The 24,526-nt window shown below is 41.7% G+C and overlaps 1 protein-coding gene across 3 annotated transcripts in view; it reads right to left on the bottom strand.

Moving 5' to 3' along the window:
- Positions 1–5,764: 5,764 nt before the first annotated feature.
- The window catches only part of RBM26 (RNA binding motif protein 26), a 75,682-nt gene continuing 56,920 nt past the window's right edge, over positions 5,765–24,526 (bottom strand). For all 3 annotated transcript variants that reach the window (XM_066580768.1, XM_066580776.1, XM_066580784.1), the window contains exons 18-23: positions 22,105–22,272; positions 20,403–20,507; positions 15,062–15,262; positions 10,761–10,847; positions 8,208–8,321; positions 5,765–6,137 (exon numbers count right to left, since the gene is read on the bottom strand). In XM_066580768.1, the coding sequence (XP_066436865.1) occupies positions 6,048–6,137; positions 8,208–8,321; positions 10,761–10,847; positions 15,062–15,262; positions 20,403–20,507; positions 22,105–22,272 (765 nt within the window). In that variant the 3' untranslated portion in view covers positions 5,765–6,047. The remainder of the gene's footprint in view (positions 6,138–8,207; positions 8,322–10,760; positions 10,848–15,061; positions 15,263–20,402; positions 20,508–22,104; positions 22,273–24,526) is intronic.

The raw sequence follows: 24,526 nt of genomic DNA, 5'->3' as shown, positions 1-24,526 counted from the left end.
CATCAGCCAGGATTTGGCCCAGAAGCAAATATCCAGTATGCCAGGGCGAATTGCAGAAACCTTGAAAAAATAAGGCTCAACACTGTAAATATTGATTCTTTGCCTAAACCTGGCTGATTTGTCAATAAAAGTTTTAAAACTTATAAAAAGCTTACATCTGACTAGAAGATCCAACACTGAAGCAGCAAACTCCCTGAAACTAAAATTTGTATCACACTCAAAATTTTGGCAATGACCCATACATCCAACTAGAACTTAAAGGGGGTTTCCAGAGAACTACCAATTTATGACGTACCCTTAGGATAGGTCATCAATAGTTGATCAGCTGGTTGAAAAAAAACGAGAGCTGTACCTGCAGTTATAAGCGCCAGCCACTACACAGGGGTCAGAGAAGCAGCTTCTGTTCTGTACCAGTGTGTGTAGCGCCATTGACAGCAGGCGTCCAATCAGCAGATCGGCCAGGTCCTCAGCGGCAGACCCCAGCAGATCAACTATTATGACCCATCATGAGGATAGGTCATTAGTAGTATTTCCCTGGGAAACTCCTTTAAATATTGACAACACAGGCATTGCCACCCACAGATATCTACTTCTATTGCTCAGCAGAAGCCCATCACATTTAGGTTGCTGCTGAGCAAAGCATGGACAAAAAAGAAACATGCCCCAATGAAGAACTATTTTTTTTTCTTTTACCAGACTCAACTGTAGTCATGTCCGATAGAAAGCAAAGAATTACGTTTTCTTAAGAAGACATCATCATATAGAACCATTTTGTCTTGTATCACTTCCCGACTCTAAGGAGGTTTAGAAGATGCACTTAAGTCTTCACCCCCCGTGCAGCATTTTATTTAAGGATGAGTTGCAGAGCACATAGAACGGTCTGCCTCCAGCATAACACTGCAGTATATTTTGAGCTAAGAGGAAGTTTTGGTAACAGAATATATACAAATATGTGCAAAAAAACTGCATCACATGCTCCCTTGTGTTGATACCGAAAATAAGCAAGCAGCATAAAAGCTCTGGGAACTCATTGTAATTTAAAAAAACTTACATCTTTATTTTATTTTTTTTAATCTATTTACAGCAGCTCACCGAGGTTTATGCAGCTTACTTACTGTTTTCAGTACCAAACACCAACTGGAGCATGTGATGTCAATTCTTTGCACACCTCACGGGGCGGTTGGTCGAATCCAGGATAATGCAATTTGTTAATTAGACTGTATTTGTTGTGAAGTAGCGCAGGCACTTGGACAAAATGAGGGCAATGTTCTCGATTACAAATAAAAAAAATGGAAAAAGCTAATAAATTTTAACAAGTATATACTTGACAGATAAAAGTTTTTAGGATTTTGAAAACTGCATTTTGTAAATAAGACCAACCCAACAGGTAACATTGGAAGAAACAGTGCGCAACACCCATGTGCAGAACTGTGGGGGAAAATCTGGGCATCTGAAATGTTATAGGTTATCATAACGACAAACAAAATCAGGATAGAAAGCATCAATGAAGCATACGCTACCTGTCTCTGGGGGGCATCTGCAGTAGGCCATGTTCGGAAAACTCTTACTCCCCAAAATCTGCAGGTAAAAAGTTGGATGGCATGTTAAAAGGAGTCTCAGTCCGGTCCACGCACCTACAGTAAATGTAATTCGACAGCTTTTCTAGAAAATGTGCAAATCTACAATTAGGGCTCACACGGGCATATGCTTGTTGCGTAATACGCAGTGCTAAGAGCCCATTGATTTACATTGGGCCATTCATCTTTTTTTTTTTTTTTTTTTTTATGCATGATAAAAAAAACACAGCATGTCCCATCTTGGTGCATAATATACCCATTATTAGCTGAGTTACATACATATTTGCTACACAGCATATGTAAATCCCAAGCGCCAACTCACTGCATGGACACAACCACCGTCTGGTGCACGGACAGGTGCAAGTACGCCCCACAGCAATAGAAAACAGAACCTCTGGCACTTCCGTGGATACCAGAATAAAAACATTATTTTATTTAGACATCATGAATAAAAAAACACAACATCTTCCAAAAAAGTTTTTCGTGCGCACATGTTTCGAATAGAGTTCTTATTCATCTTGCACTTGCATGTTAGAAATAAGAACTCTATTTGAAACATTTAAGCACAAAAAATTTTGGGAAGATGTTTTTTATCCATGTCTAAATAAAATACAGTTTTTATTCTGGTATCTGTGGAAGTGCCAGAGGTTCTGTTTTCTATTGTTACACAGCATACATACGCCCATTTGAGTGAGCCCTTCTCCTGAATCCTCCAGTCTTCCCGGTCACATCACCTCCAGCCGGCTGGAACCTATTCTTCCTGTAATGTTATGTCCATTCTCTGCAGACTCCTTCCTGCAGGGCAATGTACCCAGTCACTAGGGACGTAGCGTTCACTGCCTAGCAGGTAATGCCGAGCTATTGTAGAGACCGTGCATGTGCGCTGTCTTCCTGCAAGTGTTTACTTACTACTGCAGTGAGACACATTGACCTGCAGGAAGCAGAATGTACGCGACATAACAGAAAAAAAGAGGACCTGGCTGGCTGGAGGTGATGTGACCTGGAGGGACTGGAAAAGATCGGCAAGAAGACTGCCAGAGGAGGAATGGGCAAGTTTTTTTTTTTTCTAATGACAGAACCCCCTTTAAAGTGGACCGGTCATGCTGCCCCATCTAAGCACCTTGTATCTGAGGAGTTTTAAATTGTGATTGACCCTCTTCATAAGATCATATAGGGGAAGCTGACATTTCAATTAGAAGCTCTAACAGCTTTTTTTGCAATTAAAAAGAAATTGATCTTGTCAGTGGCTCCTCAGCCATCAGATTGGTCACCATAATAAGCCCAACACCGCTGCTTTTGTGAAGTTACCCATAAACCTGTCAATGGTCAATTATTCACAATAAAGGAGGACCACAGATGATCTCTGCATACAAAAATTACATTTCCTGCTTCCAATAAAAAGACCTCAATTTAGGACTATTTATTTTAAAGGAAATGTGCCATCAGAAACTAACCGATTGCATGAATCTAATTTTTAGGTTTAAACATTTATGAATTTTTTGGTGATTTGTTTTAAATATTTGATGTCCTTATTTATATAAAAAAAATTAAAACCCTAGAATTTTTAATCATGGGGCCAGTTGAAGACTATGTTAGGGGGATCCACTTTTTAAATAAAAGGTAAGAGTTGAACCCAGCGTTTGGGCATATTCAAACAACTATTAACCTTTTCCAATCCAGTGTCAGCTCTCATCTGACATTAAGATTTCCCTGCTTAGCTCTAACGTCGGATACTATGCAGGACAGAGCTCCAAAGTAGAAGGCTGTTCTGCATATATGTGCTACAATATACAGGACAGCGCTCAGATGTCCTGTATCATGGACTTCGGAGCACTGTCCTGTATACTGTAGCACACATATGCAGAACAGCCCCAAAACATCGGAGCACCGTCCTGCATAGTGTCAGAAAAATGTGTCAGCCCTCGTCCGACATCAGAGCTATGAAGTGAAATCTTAATGTTGGACAAGGCTGACAATGGATTGGAAAGAATAAATTAAAGAAATTGCTAATAAATATAAGTGTTCATTTTAGTGTGTTTCTGTTTAGTAATTCCAAAGGATCCACAAAGCACTTTCCCATAAATAAGAGCTGGGCGTGTGCGGGTGGCAGGGAAATTAGATTGGAAAGGGTTAAGAGTGAAATCTCTCTCAGATTTTTCTGAGGCGGATCTGACGCTTAATCCATGGCAGAGACCCAAGACTGAGCCTCACATTTGCACTTGGATTTAGCCCCATTTAAAAATACAAATCACCATGTATGAAGGAATGTTTCCATTCTCCCCAATGCTGTGGTTAGCTGAAGAAGCACATACGTGACAGTACATTGTGCAAAACCAGCTGTGGATACATTTAATGTGCAGATTATACAATCTACTGTTCCCTATGTTCAGCTGGGAGGAGGTAGTGATCCCTGCACCCATAATGACTAATCCATCTCACTTCCAGGGACAGTTAGGCTTATTCACCTGTGCATATGCCATCTCAGTCCGTGAAATATGCAGCATTTTCACAGACCAAAATTGCATGTAATTACTGTGTATTTGATCCTCCTTGGTTTTCTTTTGCGTGTGAATATTCACTGCATTTTTCACGTGTGGGGAAAAAAAAGCAATAGGGGTCCCACAGACCATTGGACTCCTGCCTTCATGCATATATACATTGTGAATACGCACACATTATGCATATTCACTGTGCATTTACACAAACCCACTGACTGAATGGGCATTTTGGTGTGTACAACAGGCCAAATAGGGTCTGCTGCGATTTTCTTCATGTGCATGATAAACACACATCAGTATACAAATCAATGGATTTCGTACTGCCCGTATGCTGCGCTTAGTACAGAGCATAAATACACCTGCGTGAATGAGGCCTAAGGCCTCATGCCCACTAGCTAAATGCAATTGCGGATTTTGCCCATAGGGAATCATTGGCCATCCGCGGTCCATTAAATTGACTTTTGCACCCTCGGATGGCATTTTAAAAGAATTGCGTTTTTCACGCGCGGGAGAAAAACCGTGGCATGCTCCATTCTGCCGCGGATTCTGCGCGTATCGGCAACATTGCTATCACATTGATAGCAATGTGTGCAGATATCTGCATGCAAAAAAATACCATTTAAAGCAAATCCGCAGCAGATTCTGCGCGGATTGTATTTTTCAAGTGGACATGAGGCCTAAGGCTAACTTCATATTACTTCAGAGATGAAGAGTTTCTCCCATTGTTTTAAATGGGAGACCTCATATCATGTGCACTTTGCTTGTGGCGTGATGCTGCCGCTGGCCCCATGGTAGACAATGGAGATGCGATGCGAGAGCACACACAAGACAGAACATACTGTGATTTGTCTCCTGCATAGCATTGCGGTGCCATGCAGGAAACCATCGCTCATGTGTTTGATCCCATCCAAAAGAATGGGGTTCATATTTGTGCGTCTCGCAACACACGAATCTCACGTGATTCTTTCAGCCGTGTGAAGGCGGCCTCACTCTCGTGTGCCAGGATGATTGAGTTACTTGGAGGATCGGATTAAATAGTAAATCCATTTGGCTGGGGCAGTTTTTATCCAACAGGTCCCCATAACATACTCCATTCAGGTAGATACATCAGATAAATAGATTACTCACCAATATTGTCTTGTTTCTGTCAAATCGAAGGTCATCCGCACACTACAGGCTTCTGCGAGAGCAGGCGCTAGATCACGAGGTCAGACAGTGTACTTTCCATATCAGAAAATGTTGCACATGAAACGTGAGATGTTTAATTCATCATAGCAGCATGCAATCTTTACAGTTAAACCACTGGAATGGTTGGATTTTTTTTTTCTCTTTTTTTTTTTAATTATTTTTTCTTTTTTTCTGTTATTTTAATTTAGCAACAGATCTAGATTTTCCTTATTGTTTTTTATGTCTTTCTTGGACCATTCCACTTTATTTTTTTTTTAACATACTGAAGTCACACGGACTTATTTGCAAAGCATTTGTACAATGTTATTAAAACCCAATACGCAAATTACGTACACAAAATGAGCTGAACACGAAAGGCTACTATATAAGTAAAGCCTACACTAGGCATCATGTATACAGAAAACACCACTGAGATTCCAGGTTTAGCATACATCTACTCGTCTCTGAAAACATTCAGATTTTAAAGCAAATTCTTTTCTTGAGGAAGAAAAACCAAACAACTTGCATTTCACAAGTTTCTTAAATTAAAAAAATAAGCCAAATTGTACACCCAGCAAAGTGTATGTGATAAAATCATTGCGCGTCTATGATGGTGCCTTGTGCGATCATTTACTGAAATGTGACAACTACAGAAGGCTTCCAAAGCATAAGTTATCTGTTCTAACCAATCGTCCAGCTAGCTTCTCGCACAGAAATGCAGGAAAACATCCCATGGAAAAGTGCTGCAATCCAACTAAAAAGCAGTCCAGATATGGAGAGAGTCCAAGTGTGAAGGCAAAAGAAATCATCTCCTCCAAGACCGCGACTCGTTATCCTCTTCCTCCTCGTCATCGTCCTGCAGCAGAGAGTCGTCCACCGCAGTCTCTTCCGGAAACTGGAGGGGGGAAAAGAATATAAAGCTAAACGGATTTGGTTTTCGAGTCAACTCTTATGTAGAAAGGACCTGATGAAGTTAGAACTGTTTATAGGAAAACTCCGCAACAATAGGACTGCCTTTAACCCCTCATCGACCAGCCTATGTTTTGAATCAAAGGCCAAGCAGTTTTCACTGTAGCTCTGCAAGAATCAAAACTTGCAGAACTTGGTGGCATAGCCATAATGAGTTTTATTTTAAGTTTTGTTTTTGGTGTGGTGGGGGGAAATAACTGAAAAGCCCCACCCTTACCCCCAGAAATGCTACCATTGCTTTTCTTTAGTCTGTTTATATGGCTTTCACCGTTTGGTGAAAGCATCACTTTCTTATCTGGGTCAGCACTACTACTGTTATACCAAGTTAAGAGATTTTTTTTTTTTGTTTACTACTTTTGCCAACAAAAACATGTTTTTAAAGAAAAACTATTGATTCTGCATTGCAAGACCCATAAGATTTTTATTTTTCTGGCAATAGAGCCATCTGAGGGCTTGTTTTTTTGTGGGAAGAGTTGCAGTTTAGTTTTTTGGTCTCCCTTTTATTGCAATTTTTGAAAACACATAGAAAAAAAACAGCAATTTCAGCAAGAAGTTTTAAAATTATTTTTAAGGCATTCACCATGCAAGAAAAATGACAATATTTTCATTGTTTGGATCGTTACAAATCTGGCAATACCCATTGTTTTTTTTAAATGTTGGCATTTCGTCCATTTAAAAGGTTTTTCTGTGCGGAGAAATGCATTAAAGAAAAAAAAAATTAAAAACTTTATTGAACTCTGACACTATTTCTAAAGGGCCTTTTACACGCAAAGATTTTGAAACGACTGAAAGATTTGGCAATCTTTTTGCATAAAGTGTTAATGACCATCAACACTATCATCTTCACTTGCATGTAAAAGGGCATCCGGGCGCTGTTTGCAGAGCCCAGCCTGTGATTAATCACATGCCCAGCTGTGCACACAGTTGCATTGTTCTGCTTGTGGCTGAAGGCAGATTAGAATGTTATCTGCCGACTCCCGCGGAGATAACAGCCTGCGGGTCTACTGAGAGATAAATGTGTTTGCTTTATTTTCACCTTAAAATCATCATTCAAATGAAAAGAGCATTTGCCCACATTTACATGTATCAATTATCGCTCATTTTCAGTCGTTTGAACTAATTTTGAGTGATAATCATTACATGTAAATGGGCCTTTAGTCTCTCAAGGACACTTGAAGATGCCATCACTCAATCTCTAGGATAGTACACTGCATCACTTATGTAGTGCATTGTACTCTGCTCATGACGACAGTGTAGTAGACCCTAGTAAATCTACCACTGAAAAATACAAGTTGTCCCGCAAAAAACAAGCCCTCATTTAAGCTAGGTAATGAAAAAAAATAATACAGTTCTGATTCGAAAGGGTGGCCTAAAAAGGGAAGGGGGGAGGCTGCAGGTGGTAATGGTTATTGTACAGCTGGACGAACCCTCCCCTTAAAAGGAGCCAACCTAGTGATTGGCTGACAGACAGAAGAGTCTGTCTGCAGCATAGGAAAAGCAGTATTTTGTGGGGTGCATTTTACAGTCATACTAAAGTTGGCCATATACTTGAGGAAAAAAATGTAACAAAACTTACTGACTTCAGTGGGATTGGCTGACAATCTTATGTGTATGAGGACAGTTGAAAATCCCCACCCCTATGTCAGCAGAAAGAGGGATTGGGCATGCCGGATTTCAACATGCCTGATCCTCTATTCCCGTAGGAGATGGATCTAGAAGACGACCATTTTCCCTGAGTACATTGAAACAAAACAATTTCTTCCAACTGATGAGGCAGATTCTGAGGGGTCAGAACTCCACATTTCTAATACCATTGACGTAATTATATCCGTACAGACTACTGTAGTAGTTCTAATGACTTCTTACATTAACTCCAGCAGCAGATTGGTCATGGATATCATTTCTATGGCACGTCAGTATACAGCTAGTACTATAAACACCGTGACGAGTCATGTAACGTTTCACTGAAAAAGGTCACCTATTAGAAAATGCTCACCTCTTCCTCCTCTGGTTCTACATCTTCCACTTCTGTGCTACTTGGATTTGCTACAGGTTTACTCCAAGCTAATTTTAAGTTCTGTCCTTTGAAATGGGCTCCATGGATCGCAGCCTAAGTTAGCATGTGTAGAAATAGAAATGAATGAGCAAAGTGTTGGTCATCAGCAGGAAACATGCACTTGGTACACACACTACTTTGTCCCATATGGTGTGAATGTGGCACCTGGATATACAGCACTTATTTGTAATAAAACAGTACTTGTGCTTCCTATTGTGAAAGGAATCATCACTATGACCTACAGGAGCTGGAAAGACAAATAACCTTTGAAGAACAGCCTGCGTAATTGAAAACGGAAAAGAACTAGTATTAAAATACTCAAATCTTGCTTGGTGCCAGCTGCACAAAGTGGCGGCTTTGGAAATTGTATGCTCAAATTAAAGTAACATGAAGCGACATAAATCAGCGTTAGCAACATACCCAAATAGCCGGGACAGGCACACAAGATTTATAGCACAATCCTAAAGTACAGCATAATGTGAAATGTAGAAACAATTACATGTTCAACAGCAGCTGACCATGAATTGTGTGATATTGAAGTCCTGAGGTATAAATTTTAAATCTGTACATAGAAATTTATGATATATTTAAAGGCCTCTTTACCATGCAGCTCACACGCCTCCTCTTCATGGGCTAATCACAAGATCATACAAGGCAAACTTGGAAGACAGCATTTAAGTCCTATGTGCAGAAGTGCTACTTTGAGCTTTGGAAAGAATAAAATGCTAAAGAGTAATCCTTTTCCCCCATTGCTTAGGATAGGAGACTGAAATAAGGCATCATGTTGGAATAGAATATGTTCCCCTCTGTGAGTGTTACTTTTAGCTTCACATCAGAGGTATGTGTCAGGAAGGTTTCAGCCTACGCCACGGTATACAGATACAACAGTAGAGGTTTTAATAAACCACACTATATACTCTTTGTGATCAGTCTACTCTGCTTTCACATACAGTTAGGGGGAAAGCATACCACCCTGGCGAGAGGCCAAAAAGACGCTGTTTTGGCCTCTGTTGGATGAATGGAGCTCTATGGACACACCGGGGCTTTTTCTAGCATATACGCCAAATGTAAGTCCTGAACACAATGTGCGTAGAAGATTTAAGGTGTTGTCCGGTTACAAAATGATTTTTTTTTTACCTATAGCTGCACGTTTAAAAAAAATATATAAAAAAATGCAAACGCAGCACTACTTACCGCAATTCAGCCCTCCTGATCTTATTTGGGAACGGACACCACATGAACACTACAACCAATCGGGGGCCACAGTGGTTGGATGCAGTTCTCAGGGCATCATGTTTCCCAGCATCGGAGTGGATATGCCAGGAGAACGGCACCTGACCACTGTGGCCTCTGATCGGCAGCAGCGATCACATGGCGTCTGTTCCAAAATGGACACTTGGAGGACCGTGGGGCTGAGGAAAGGTAAGCACCATTGGCTTTGACATTTTTAAACATGTGCAGCTATTTGGAAAGCTTCCATATAGGGAAAAATATGGGATAGAGATTAAAAAAAAAAAAAAAAAAGATGCAAGGTTTCTCTATCAAGCACTAGAACAGCAATTCATGATTGTTGCAAGCTGTCAGTCTCTTTATTCCTTATCGAAAAAAATTGATTCTCATTGACAAAAGAACCTGTTCAGCTTCCTTTTTAACATTTTAGTTTTCATAGGGTAGTCTCCCCCAATAATTCTGCTGTGTGCAGCGGTGCCAAAATGCATGGACACCGGTAAACCCTCATTAGTATAAAGGCCCATATATTAAGCATTAAATGTGTGCGGTCCCTTAATGTCAGATATCTATATAATTGCATGTAGGTGTTTTCAGAGAGTCAGAAGCACTCTATGGACTGCCGTCATCTGTCACAGGTTTTTATCCCCCAAGGTCCCTGTAAAGTGCAGGCACCCGGCTCCCCTCTGCACAGTCATGAGATTATCATCTTACTTTAACCTAGTGTCTGCTTATAGTTTGGGGGGTTTTGACTCTCAGAAAATCTTTAGGTAAGCACATCTGCAAACAGAGAAGGGCTTAGGAAAACATATATTGTGAAAGGCGTAGTGTCTGATCAGGAGCGACATTCATTATAGTGACCGAGTATATGATAGTCATGCAAAATGCATCTCTGGACATGGCAACAATGTATCGGCAGCAAGAAAGGAAGGCTAATAAACATTTCCGAGGTGAATCCACCCCAAATAAACCTTTACCAGCATTCACCAGAATTCATTTAGCTTTCGTTTACAAAACTTAGATTTCCACAAAAATAGATCTACTTTCCCCCTTAACACTGCCAGACTTCACAATGGCGGCAAACATTATAGGTGGAGTTGCGTTTGGCTCCTACGAGGGAGCTGCACAACAGAACTGTGTTTACCCTTGTGACACGGACCAGGCTTAAGGAGAAAAGACAACATTGTATATATCCTAGAAGAGAGACGACATGCAGTGTATACAATCACAAGACTACATAGCTACAAGTGGAGGATAGAAACTTACAGCCTCGGCTTCTGCTCTCGACTTGAAGGCAATTATTGCACGGAGAGAAGAGTCGTCGATCTGGCAGTCTTCAATCTCCCCAAATTGCTTAAATGAGAAGACAAGAGCATATTACAATAAAACCCCAGTAAGTTCCATCAGTGGGGTGTTCCCAGCTTTATACTAGAAACTACCTGTATTTATTACAACATGCAAGATGAAGGAAGGGTTAAAGAAATCAAAAAATAAATCTGGTTAAAACCTGGGGAGGCACGGAATTACCAAGACATTTTTGGGCATTTTCAGTTTCATACTCGTATGAATGACTGCAGCATTTATAATCAGGGCAACCAACAATTTTTTTATTCTGATTTTGGATTTTCCCTTTTCCATCATTAACCCCTTCACGACCAAGGACGTACCGGTACGTCCTGTGGCCGCACCGGTACGTCCTGTGGCCGCGGGGTATGTATGAAAAGAGGTTGCGATGCAACCTCTCTTCATACAGTGTGGGCGTCAGCTGTTTATAACAGCTGACACCCGCGGGCAATAGCCGCGAACTGCCGATCGCGGCTATTAACCATTTAAATGCCGCTGTCAATTCTGACAGCGGCATTTAAATCCCCCGAACAATGAGATCGGGGGAGTCGTGCAGGTGTCATGGCAGCCGGGTGCCTAATGAAAAGCCCCAGGACTGCCTTAGCAGACTGCCTATCAAGCCATCCACACAGGGTGGCTTGATAGACTGCCTGTCAAAAAGCAGTATGACGTAATGCTATAGCATTACGTCATACTGCAGAAGCGATCAAAGCATCGCATCTTAAAGTCCCCCAGGGGGACTTCAAAGTAATGTAAAAAAAAAACAAAAAAAAAAAATAATAAAGTTTTTTTTAATGGAAAAAAAAAAGTTGTAAAAGTTTAAATCACCCCCCCCCCCCTTTTGCCATATCTATTATTAAAAAATCTAAATAAATTAAAAATATGTATTTGGTATTGCCGCGTCCGTAAAAGTCCGAACTATCAAAGTAGTGCATTATTTTTCCCGCACGGTGAACGTCGTCCGAAAAAAAAAATAAAGAACGCCAGAAATGCACTTTTTTAGTTACCCTGTCTCCCAGAAAAAACGCAATAAAAAGCGATCAAAAAGTCGTATGTACTCCAAATTGGTACTATTAGAAGACCCCGCAGAACATCCCGCAAAAAAATGAGCCTTTGCTCAACTACGTCGACGGAAAATCAGAAAAGTTATTGCGCGCACAAAATGACGGCAGAAAATTGAAAAAAATGTCATGTCTTTGAAAAAATTTGTAGTAAAAAAAAAAAACTACACGTTTGGTATCGTAGTAATCGTACCGACCCATAGAATAAAGTTATGTCGTTTTTGTTGCCATTTATGTGCCGTAGAAGCAAGACGCACTAAAAAATGGCGAAATGGCGTTTTTTCTTCATTTTACTCCACTTATAATTTTTTAAAAGTTTTTCAGTACATTATATGGTACATTAAATAGCACCATTGAAAAATACAACTCGTCCCGCAAAAAACAAGCCCTCATACAGCGATGTCGATGGATAAATAAAGGAGTTACGAGTTTTTTAAAGGGGGGAGGAAAAAACGAAAATGGAAAAAGAAAAATGGCCGCGTCATTAAGGGGTTAAACGATATATTTTTGACAGATTCCTTCAACGATAATTCTACTTAAGGAGAAGTATGACAAAGTATTTCTAGGACTGGTTTACTTGAACAGGCCTTTTGTGCTCCAACCTGATCTTAAAAGGGACCCCTTACAGTGCATTACCAATTAAACCCAAATACGGACATAAATGGGTTTATTTATTAAAGGGGTTGTCCCGCACCGAAACGTTTTTTTTTTTTTTTTCCAATAGCCCCCCCGTTCGACGCGAGACAAACCCGATGCATGTGTTGAAAAAAAAAACCGGATAGTACTTACCCGAATCCCCGCGCTGCGGTGACTTCTTACTTACCTTGCGAAGATGGCCACCGGGATCTTCACCCTCGGTGGACCACAGGTCTTCTGTGCGGTCCATTGCCGATTCCAGCCTCCTGATTGGCTGGAATCGGCACACGTGACGGAGCGGAGCTACGAGGAGCAGCTCTCCAGCACGAGCAGCCCCATTCAGAAGGGAGAAGATCGGACTGCGCAAGTGCGTCTAAATCGGGCGATTAGACGCTGAAAATTAGACGGCACCATGGAGACGAGGACGCTAGCAACGGAACAGGTAAGTGAATAACTTCTGTATGGCTCATAATTAATGCACAATGTACATTACAAAGTGCATTAATATGGCCATACAGAAGTGTATACCCCAACTTTGTTTCACGGGACAACCCCTTTAACTACTTTTTTTTTCTATTTTCTGTACAGGAATACAGGTGAGGCCATCTTGCATGAACGGCAATTAACAGCATGTTGAAATATATGGCGGTCTCGTGGGCCACAGACGCAATGGACAGGGAAATGTATTGACTTCTATGAGAAAGTGTTCTAGACAGGGTCTGTAACCTGTGCAGAGAGGGGACGGAGGTGAGTTGTGACCATCACCTGCTATAAACGTTGGACCTGTGTTACCTATATATTAGGTGTTACTTTTTATTGTATCCCTGCTTCCGATACGGAGATGATTAAAAAGCTCTCTCTACAGAGCAGGAAATGTCAGCCCATTATTAATCCCTTAATGACGCGGTCCATTACCCCCACCCCCCATTTTCATTTTTCTTCCCCCCCTTTAAAAAAAATCATAACTCCTTTATTTAGCCATCGTCGTCGCTGTATCAGGGCTTGTTTTTTGCGGTACGAGTTGTATTTCTCAATGGTGCTATATAAAGTACCATATAATGTACTGAAAAACTTTTAAAAAATTCTAACCATCTTTCAGTGCGCCTTGTTTCTACGGCGCACAAACTGCAAAAACGGCAACTTTATTCTATGGGTCAGTATGATTACTACAATACCAAACTTGTATAGTTTTTTTTTTACTGTTCTATTTTTCCATAAACATTTAATTTTTTTAAGTTATTTTCTGCCGCCATTTTCTGCACGCAAAAAAAATTAATTTTTCCGTAGACGTTTGTGAGCGAGGGGTCATTTTTGCGAGATGTCCTTTAGTTTACATTAGTATCAATTTGGAATACATAGGACTTTTTGATTGCTTTTTATTGCGTTTTTATTGGAAAACAGGGTAACTGAAAAAGTGCATTTCTGGCGTTCTTTATCTTTTTTTTTGGACGAATTCACCATGCAGGGTAAATAATGTGCTACTTTGATAGATCGGACTTTTACAGACGCAGCGATACCAGATATGTACTTTTCTTTTATGATTTAGATTTTTTATTATAGATACGGTAAAGGGGGTGGGGTGATGTAAACTTTTACTTTTTTTTTACACAATAAAACTTTATTGATTTCACTTTTCTTTTTCTTTGCAGCATTTTTGACGTCTGCCTAAGACCTTTGTACAGTATCACAGTATTTCTTCAATATCACGGATATTGCTGATACTACTTCCAAGTTTAACACAATTATTTTCACACAACATAGATTGAGATAAGCAGCACATCCTATAAAGCAGTAGATCAGGTGAAGCTGGAGGCCTTGTGCCTGAATCTTCTGGCTCGGCAGACCCTCGGTATAAAGACGACCACCAGCAGCAGCACCATTCATGACTCCAAGCATCGCTCGTGTTCACGTGAAGAGGACTGCCCATTACTTCCATATCCACTAATTAAACTATCAGAGAAACTTTTATTTCTTAACAGACCGACCCTCCTATAAACCCGCTATATACTCCCTTCACAAGCAGCATACAATTCTAGAATAGCCTGCAGAGATTTAGAGGAACACCACACACATGTAGCCAGCGATGCTTCCAATGTCCCAAAAGTGAACTGGTGACACTACCGATGCATGGAACAATCAAATTACATTCATGTGTACTAACTGTAGAACTATGCACATTTCCGAGGTGGCTACAGCAAGTGGTGTGTGTTTTATCAGCCTACAGTGCAGCCTGCTGGTCAATATGGGAACTGCAATATATCATTATCCACCTTTAGGATAGGGGTTCTCCAATTTTATAGGAGCATACTAGAAAATTATTAAAGTATTCACATAAAACCAGAATACCACTCAAAAGGAAGGCATGCCAAAATTAAGGGTGAAAAATACATTTTTAAAAATATGCATACTGGTGATCAGGTGGTCATAAAAGCAAGCTGTTAACCAGTTGATTTTAACCTGGTAGTAAGCATACAGTGGAACTTTACACTTGACCATTTAGGATACATCTCGAATTTATTTACTTACTGCAAAATGAGGAAGGAGATCTTCCCTGTCACCTTCACTAAATCCAAAGATCTCTAGAGCCTTTGGTCGGTGGTCTACCACAGCATGCACTGGGACACCGCGCCCTCTGCCCCTTCCTCTTCCTCGGGACATCCCTCGTCCCCTCACGTGCGCCCCTCGTCCACGTCCTCGTCCAGAAGAAAGAATACCGCGTTTCGCAGCCTACAAGGAGAGCAGATATATTTATTACAGCGCACTTGTCCCACACGGCCTGCCTCACTCCAACTAACACTCTGAAGAACCTCTGAAAGGCTAATAGAAAATAGCTGAAACACAACAATGCTTTCATGGCAATTTGTAGTATAAAAGCGGATAGGGCAAGCAGAATTTTGCCAACCTTCTTTGGCAGATCAGCCAGCTTCATAAAAAAATGGCAACATGCGCCCCCGTCTCCCCTATTGCACATCTCTGATTGTCTTACAGATCTAGCACTTTTTGAAAGTCTGAAAAGTTAACAGGGAATGTGTCATCAGAAAATGACCTAGGATATAAATCACATGCTAGTGCTAAACTTTATTATTTTTTTTTTAAAGAGTTTCTGGTGATTTTTTTTTAACCTTCGTTCACATTTTTTTTTACCCTAATCTTATAATTTTGCATTTTTCACACTGACCAGAGTTCCCAAAAGATCATTTACATGGGACGATTATTGCTCAAAGTTTGTTTAAACGAAAGAAATTGCATGATAATTGTCGCGTGTAAATGCAAAAAAGTTGTTTGCAATTCCTTCACTTTTCGTTATCGCTGACTTTCAGTCTGCATAAAACATATTGCAGAATTGCTGGTTCCTCACTGCGTGTAAACGCCCTCTGCGCAGCGCTTGACATAGAAGGTGAAGCGCTGAGCGAGAAGCCAGCAATCAACTCAGCCTGTCTAAACGCTCTTAGCGGTGACAGTCAGCGCTCCTGCAGTCATTTACATGGCTGCTGGCCCCAGTAAATGGGACACTATACTAGTCTGTCCCTTCCTGATCTGTAGGGAAAGCTTCGGCAGGATTACACAAAGGTGACATCTATATGTAGATAATACTGGAGCCACCATCAATAAGAGATATAAGCTGTGACTATCTACTCCCCCCTCCCTGCACAATGACCTCTGTGCAAAACAAGTCTACAACAGTCTCCCATACCAGCTCCTATTTGTGTGAGGGGTCCATGAAGCAGCTGCAAGGCACATACAGGCAACAGAGTTATAAAAAAAGGGTCCAGCAGCACTAACTGAAAAAGTAGAGTCCAGACAAGGTAGCGAGGCAAAGAAAATGCACAGCCGTACTGGTCCCGGACACTCTGTAGCATTTTTTACACATGGTGTATTTTATATATTTTTTTTCTTGGACAGCTAAAATTATTTTGCTGTATGACTTGTGTAGTCTCTGATTACAGGGCAGACAGTGCACAAGTTCAGGTTGGCGCGGGCAGAGTTTCTTTTTAATAAATCATATTCCATACTTTTTTTTTTTCTTATTTCTTTTAGCTTCTTTTTTTAAATACCTATTTAGCCTTGTTGCTATACAAGACCGCAAAAGGAACATTCACACTATTTTTTTATTGCTTTCTTCAGTTTTCCCCTGTAACTTGGGCATCCAGAGGAGCAACATCCACAGGAACCCCAGTTACAGGGGAAAACATTCTCCCTCCCCTCTAGTGACATTAGTCACTGTCAGGGCAGTGGACAGCAGCTCTGTTATGCCACGGATCGCCGAATCCAAGACTGGAAATCGTCTGCTTCTCCATCACAAGGCGTTCGCTAAGCACTAAGACTGGAAAGGAGAAGGCAGAAGCCGCTTCTGTGTTCTCCTCTCTCTGACAGCCGAGCACCCGACCTACTCTTGCTAGACACCGTATATACACACAATGGCATGGGATTAAAGCCTAGGAGTAAGCGCCATATACTGACAGCACTTGGTCCTTATAGGGTTAGAAATTGTTTTAAAAGTTAACTATAAAGAGGTAACTGCATAAACTGTGAACGGCTTTTGGCTTTGTTTTTTGTACAAAAAAAAGGTGCAAAACTGCATTGAGTATTGTCTTAAGACAACTATTTACCTAGCCACAGGATAAGTGTTCCACTGAGGACCCACACAGATCATGAGGGCAGGGCTCCTGTGTCCCCTATACCAAAGGAGCAGAGGTCACTGCTGGGGACAGCCGAGTGATGCCCCAGAGAGATGGGAAGTGGCAATCACTCCATTCATAAGTGAAGACTTGGTATCCCCATTCTAGTGATAGTTGGGGGTTTGAGTGGTTGGACAGTGGTTGTGGAGATAGAACCCCTTTACCTGGAAACACATTATTGTAGTGCCACCTATTGGGGCTGTATGGAACAATACATTTCAGTAGAAAGCGGGCTTTAAAATCCTTCTTTGTTGGTCTGTCATTTCATTGCAGAAAGTAACTATTTACCAGAGAGCGCTACACAAATGTATTCTATGCATCTTGGGCTCTGTTCATGTATGTACTGCGGTCTCTTTGGGATGTATAGGCTTATAATAACTGACTATAATAATGGGCACCTAACACCTCATATGGAAAAGGTGACCGTGGTACGCTAAAGGTGGAGCAGACTACTTAGCATGGTGGGTGCAATGCAAAGTAAGTGAGCAGCCCTCACTAGGTAGATGTACTGCCCCAGTGTTACCCAAACAGTCTCATGAAGACTCCGCAGAGAATGCCCTTATGGAGGCCAAAATATTGGCCATAACCATGGGAGGTTTAGACGTGACATCATGGCGTCCCTCAGTTGATGTTACCAAGATTTATTAGAATCTGCCGAAGATAAGATATTGATGAGCAGTGTGAAGATGAAAATCACAGTCTGAAAGAGGAGGGTAATTTGTCATCCAGGACCGCTCCGCCCAGGGCGAGTAAGAAGGTGGATAGTCGAAGAACTGCTGGTACAGAGATTAACTGTAACTGGACAGGAGGGAGTGAGCTGTTTAGTGATGTTATGACAGTGTGGTTATGAAGATGCGCTGACTAATATTGGAGAACACGGGTAAGATATGTGCTGGCTGTATGGAATTATGCCGCCGTCCACTGATGGTAAACACATCATACCAAAATGAGAGTATGCAATGTAGAGGCATACCACCGCGCATTATGGAAGCTGATGAGACAACCTCAAGTTCCTGCGATTGTGAAGGCATGTTACCTAAACTCTAGCAGGAACGCAATTACTACTCCTATGGTGAAAGTGCCATACATAGTGCAGATGCCATGTCTGCCAGTAATACCATTACTCCTGTATGAAAAGTTGTAATGCTATTTCCAATCATTGTTTTAAAGACTTGTTTAGAGTCGTACATTGATTTGAAGTAATGCTGCCATCCAATAGGTGGCGCTGCAGAGGTACTGTTCCATCTTCCTTATTTGCTAAAGTTCTAATGTGACTGTCAAACCACATGACAAAGGATAGTAGTAATATGAGTGATTGAGACTGCACTCCTCATGTAATGCTATACAGAGTCCATCAGTAACGTATGTAGCCTGTTATTTGGGCAAGGGGAAATTAAGCAACCTTATGGCTACAATCATCGCTTGAATGCGTCAGATACATAGCTGAGCAGTACTACCATTCTTGCTTTTATGAAACGACTGCCAGATACTGGTAGTCCCTGTGCCTCTATGCAATTCCTATGACTTGGTGTTGTATTAGCGGTGCGTACTATGTGTGCTCACCTATAGTACAGGCACTGAAACAGCTGGCGGTCGCCTTATGTTCTGTTAGTGTGACAGATACAGCCATAATGCAGTTACTTTTCTACGGAAGAGGTAATGAGATGGCTGCTGCTCACCCCGAGGGCATAGCAAGGTCAGATGTCGAAGACTAGCAGTGATACTGTGTCTTGGGAGGACTAGAGTAATCTGACGGTTCAGGTGTACCAATACTGCATAGTAATGTGAGATGCAGAATCCCAGCAGACACACCCTTTCTTGGATTGATGAGGGTGATGCGGTGGGCAAGCTCTTCATGACCAACATGGGGGATCTACGGTGCTGGCATTACTCCAAAGGGGGTAATGAGTGCCCACAGCAACTTCATGGTGGCATCAGCCCCCGGTGTCCGACACGTGGTCTCTTGCCAAGAGCTTGTTTCTTCAAGAGTGTTGTGGATGACAAAAGGGAATGTCGGCAACCACAAGTAGCATACCCACCCAAAACCAAGACCCAGTAGGAACTATAGGAGTTTCTCGGCCCTATATCGCACTCGACCATGTGTAGTTAGCCTCAGGCACTACACTACCCAGCCACTCCGTTGCTGGGGTGCTGAGCGCTGCCAGGAGTACTGACTGAATGGAAGTGAGCTGTAGGGTTGCAGGCTTGAAAACCAAACAGGCTGAGGTTGGGCTTTCTTGCTATTGATGCTGGGAAGAAAAATGGGGGACAGTGGGCCAGAAGAGAAGGAGCTGCTGAAGCTTGTTCTGCCCATTAGAAGCTTCTTTAATGGGCAGAAGAAGCATGTTGGGAAGGAAGGAGTGAAGGAACTTTCCCTGAGCATGTGTACTGGAAGCCCCGCCCCAAAGACTTGCGGCCTGTATTCGGGGCCTAAAATAGTGAAGTGGCCGCTATAGCAATTATGGCAACCGGCAAGGTGGAATGGAACTTATGTAGCGGGGCCCTCCTGATAAAGTAAGTCTCCCCCAATGTCTTGGCAGGGGAATTTTCAGGTAGGCAAAGATGAAAGGGAGGTGCCGGAGTGATGGTGGTGGGGGTCTGGCCCCTCTGGTCTAAGTTTCCTTATTCTTACTGACTGAAGGGAAGCAGAGTGGTTAGTGTTGTTCTGTTTCACTTTGCCTTCTTGGAAGAGGGGGTAACAATGTGCCCCATGCAGCACCGTTTGCCCTCCTCACTTAGGGTTAGATCAACTCTGATTCCCACTTAGAGGGGAAAAGAAAAAAGGAATGCTGGTAAGCCCTGCAGGGCAGGTAGGTCTGTCTCTTACGGACACTAAGCTAACTCAGCACCTGTAGGAGGGGTATAGGTGGAAGGAGGGACTAACTCTTTACTTAGTGGCACAAGCTATAAAACCAAGGTCTTCTGTGCCCCCCCCCTTCTCCAATGTCCCGGACGACAAAGAAAGGTTTGTGAGCAGTACTTTATGCTACTTTACAAAGGTGAACAGTTCCCAAATTATTAAATACAATAAAAATCAGCCCTTTAAGTCACATGAATGCAGATAAAACAAAGGAGCCCCGAGAATCTGTATTCACTTTGGACATGAATAGTGAAAAGAGAAGATCTAACTCACAATGAGCACCAGGGAAAGTAGTCAAGTTTTGTTAAGGCTTCAAAGAAAAACGTACCTCAAGTTGTAGCTCAGTATATTTCCGCCTTAACTCTGCTACATCCTCTCCTGCCTGAAGTTTCTTGTACAAGTCGAGCTCTGCGTCAAGGAGTTCCTTTTGCATCTTAAAAAATAGAAATAAACATAAATGTTTAGATAAGTACAAGAAAAACAAACTGGTGCTTTGATTTAGAATCTCTAAAGTCCAGCGTCAGCAAGTTATTGCAGCCGGCAGTTCTGTAGTTCGATGGAATGGACTATTCAGCCTACACTGATTGACAAGGCAGAAACTATTAAAAACATGAGGGTTTTCCACGACATTAAAACATGGACAGGTTTAGAATTGTGAACAAAAGACAAATTACACAATCCCCCTACTTCAGCAGCTCCCCAGCCAGCACTCAAGCCCCGATTTCCGCTGGTGGAAACCTGGTGGCAACAGGCTGGTGGTCATGTGTACCATGAATGGCACATAGTCGCCAACTTGCTTCTTCAGTGTTCTGAGCGGAGAAAATTTGGACTTCGGTGCTGCACAGAGAAATGAGGAAGTAGGCAAGTGTGAAATCTTTCCTCTTTTTTACAAAATTCTAAGCTTGTCAATGTTTTTCTAAAGTTCTGGAAAACACTCATGTTCATAGTTTCTGCCTTTCGAATCAGTGAAGGCTGAAGAGTCCATTGAATTGAACTAGAGACCAGCTGACTGTGATCAAGAAGTTGCTGACCCCAGATGTCAGCAAGTTCAGGAATTTTGATCGTTATACTTAATAAAAGCACCAATTTGTTTTTCTTATAAAAAACCTTTAAAGCTTTACCATCATACAATGCATTTTTTTAAAACAGACCAGGCGATAAGCATTTTTGCAATATCTTTCATCAGCCTAGTCTGTACATTCTTCGTACAAAACACAGCTATGAGAAGCGTTGCTAGCGAAATCTGTCTTCAGCTAGCTGCACGGCGTACTGCAGGCGCAGCATAGTTTATGAACAACATCTGCAGTTTATGTAATTAACATATGTACAGATTTCCCCATCATCTACTTTCCTGCTGCTCCTGCCTGTCTGCGGGCACCATGTGAGGAGAAGCTGTTCTGTGCTGCATACAGCTTCTCTTCACATTGTGCCTGCTTCCTGCTGGGACTCGAAGGATTGTCAGCATCTCAGTGCATTGGATTGTATTACAGCTTGCCCACCGGTTGCGTATGGTATTAAAGTTCAGCTCCAATGAAGCCGAGATTTAGTACCATGTATAACCTATGGACAGGCGTGGCACTGTTTTAAAAAGAAAGCAGGCATGTTTTTTCCAACACTGTACAGCCCCTTTAAGTATCCTCCCTCTCATGTGATCCAGCTTTGTCTTAGATTGGAATCAGAATGGTGAGAAATACATAAAGAATTACTTTTATATGTGTCCGAGGAGATCAGTAGTTTCCCCTCCTGTGTTTGTAAAGAAATGATCTACAGTAGGTGTTCCCCACTGTTCAATTGGGCATTATTTTCCTCCAAAGTTACAGAGTAAACTCCATCTATTGTAGCACTGTCCTTCTTAGCTTTGGGAATTATCTACATTGATCATTTAAGGTGGACGTGTTTTGTAATGTGATGGATTTGGAGCACACAAGATACTATCTAATGGTAACTTATTTCACAAATACATAATATGTGCCATGTAATATAGTCACAGGCAAACAATTCACACATCCGGGAAACAGAATAAGCAGTACCTGAACTTTACTCTTATTACTCCTCAAAGCACTTCCAGTAGAGGAGACTGCTTTCAGCTCATCCCGCAGTTTAGTAATACTGTTAGTCAGGGTTTCCAGTGTTCTCAGAATTTCCGCTTTTTCATCTGCCTTTATGCCCTTATTTTTCTCCAACCTTGTTATAAGCATCTGCAAGATACAAATTAGTCAGAAGACACAAGTGATAAAAAGGAATAAAATCATTACATATCTCACGTGGAACTTTCTTCTACCTGAGAAAAATGTTCTACCAAAAGATGCAATACACTAAACCATAGAACTTCCAGAAACATAATGTACATACATTGTTAGACTCAATGCTCTCCTACAGCCAGGGTAATACCCTGTTTTCCCACAAAATAAGCCCTAAAATGATTTTTCAGGATGCTTGAACTATAAGCCCTACTCCAAAATTAAGCCCTAGTTAGTTAATAAAAAAAAGTCAATGCAAATAGTGTCCAGGCAGCTATACTTGTAAAAAAAGTTAAACCTGTTGGAGCAAAAATATTAGACCCCGTCTTACTTTCGGGAACACAGGGTAACTAGCAAAGCTGTTATCCACTTTCGATTTTTCAACAAAAAAGACATTAGAAATGATCTAATACGCCGGCCACTAGCGGCCTTCTAACTTGCTGTCAACTGAGTGGAATGAGCCTTCACACTCACTGAAGTTTACGAAAGCAGAGGGAAGGGAGAGGCACAGATAAAGCTGTCAATCCCATGCACGCGCTCTCCCATAAACTTGTACAGGATGGCGTGCGTACACGACTCTGAAGAGTCAGATTTTTAGCTGGGGTGCGGATCTCAGAGGGGAAGACTGCGAGAACCAGGACACAGGCGAGTATGGAAAAACAATACTTTTGTTATCTACTATAAAATCTATTTGTCATGTTATTAGGAGTCACAGCAAGACCTTAGGTATAACTCCTGCCACTAGGAGGCAACACTAAGCAAAGATTTAGTCCCTCCTACCAGCTATGCCTTTCCTGCAGGCACTGAGCTAAATCAGTTTGTATGTAAGCAGTAGGAGGGGACAAATTAAAACATGAAGGTGGTCAAGACAAACCACTAAAATCAGAAAACAATAAGTGCGCTGGAGAACAGACGGGCCGGATTGAGGATCGCTTTTTGAGAAAAAAAACTAGCAGTGCTGCAGAAGAACAAACAATTGGGTGGGGGCAGTGTATCCCAATGAACGTGATGGGAAATGGATTTTACAGTAAGTAATAAAAATCCTGTTTTCTTGTACGTCATTGGGGGACACAGCAAAACCTTGGGACTAAAGCAGTACACAAGGGGTGATAAGAAAGGAAATGGTGGTGTGCTTAGTCGGTTATTCTTAGTGGGTGCAAGGAAGCCATAAGTCAACTGGTGGCTGCTAACCAATGCTCTATATAAGACTAGCTGACATTCCCGGCTTTGCCTGCGTTAATGTGAAGTAGCCCTTAGTGAGAAGTCATTCAGTGAGTGAAAAATTAGTAAGGGCTTTCGCATTTAGATATACTTTATATATACAGATGTGAGGTAGATTCTCCTTAGTATATACACATATGGAATTCTTGGGGTGTCCTTATATACACATAAGGACATGGGTGTGTTTTAGTCCGGTTATGCGGCCGTGATAATCATAACAGCATAATGGAACGAAGTGAAACCATTGATTTCAATGGTTTTGTTTTCATTAGCGGTATTGTCGCCCATTTATATAGTACGGGCGAGCAAATATAGGACTTGCCCTATCTTTCTTGTATGTAGTATTATAAACTATATGCGGGTAAGATAGGGCAGGACCTATCTTCCTGCTGTTTTTTTTAAACTCCCATGGTATGGAGCGACGCTTGAATGGCCTGATAAAAAAACACCCTGGTTCATGAGCATACGCTCGGGTGTTTTTGCCCTATAGGGGAGGTAGATTCTCCTCAGTATTTGCATATAGAGGGCAGGTAGATTCTCCTCAGTATATGCATATATGAAGGTTTGACCTTCTCTAGATTAGCAGGACCCATGTTCTAGAGTCAAGTTGATGCAGGCCCACCAACTGCCTGCTCCGCACTGTAGGTCAAGAGAGCTGTGTTGAATCTGACTGACTGTCAGCTATCGGATGTAGAAAGACAGGAGAGTAGAATATGATACTTAGTTTGCTACTGCCCACTGGATGTGGCAGATACAGCCAAAGTGATGCATTGGTATGTGTCTGGTTGGATAGGTAGGCCCATGCTTCAGGTGGCCTAGACCAAAGAACAGACAACGTAGGTCTGGTGTCTGAAGGACAGAAGGGTACCAATTGGAACCTAGATGGTCCCAAGACAGGATTCTTTTGGAATCATTCCCTGAATGATAAAAGGAAATGACTGGAATCCTCTTAGAGGGGCAATAGTCCCATTGGAGAATGAACAGCATCGGA

The sequence above is a fragment of the Eleutherodactylus coqui genome, chromosome 1 (genome assembly GCF_035609145.1).
Source record: "Eleutherodactylus coqui strain aEleCoq1 chromosome 1, aEleCoq1.hap1, whole genome shotgun sequence".
In the NCBI taxonomy this organism is placed as follows: domain Eukaryota; kingdom Metazoa; phylum Chordata; class Amphibia; order Anura; family Eleutherodactylidae; genus Eleutherodactylus; species Eleutherodactylus coqui.
Note: the sequence above shows the minus strand (reverse complement) of the source record. Positions and strands in the feature narration are given on the sequence as shown.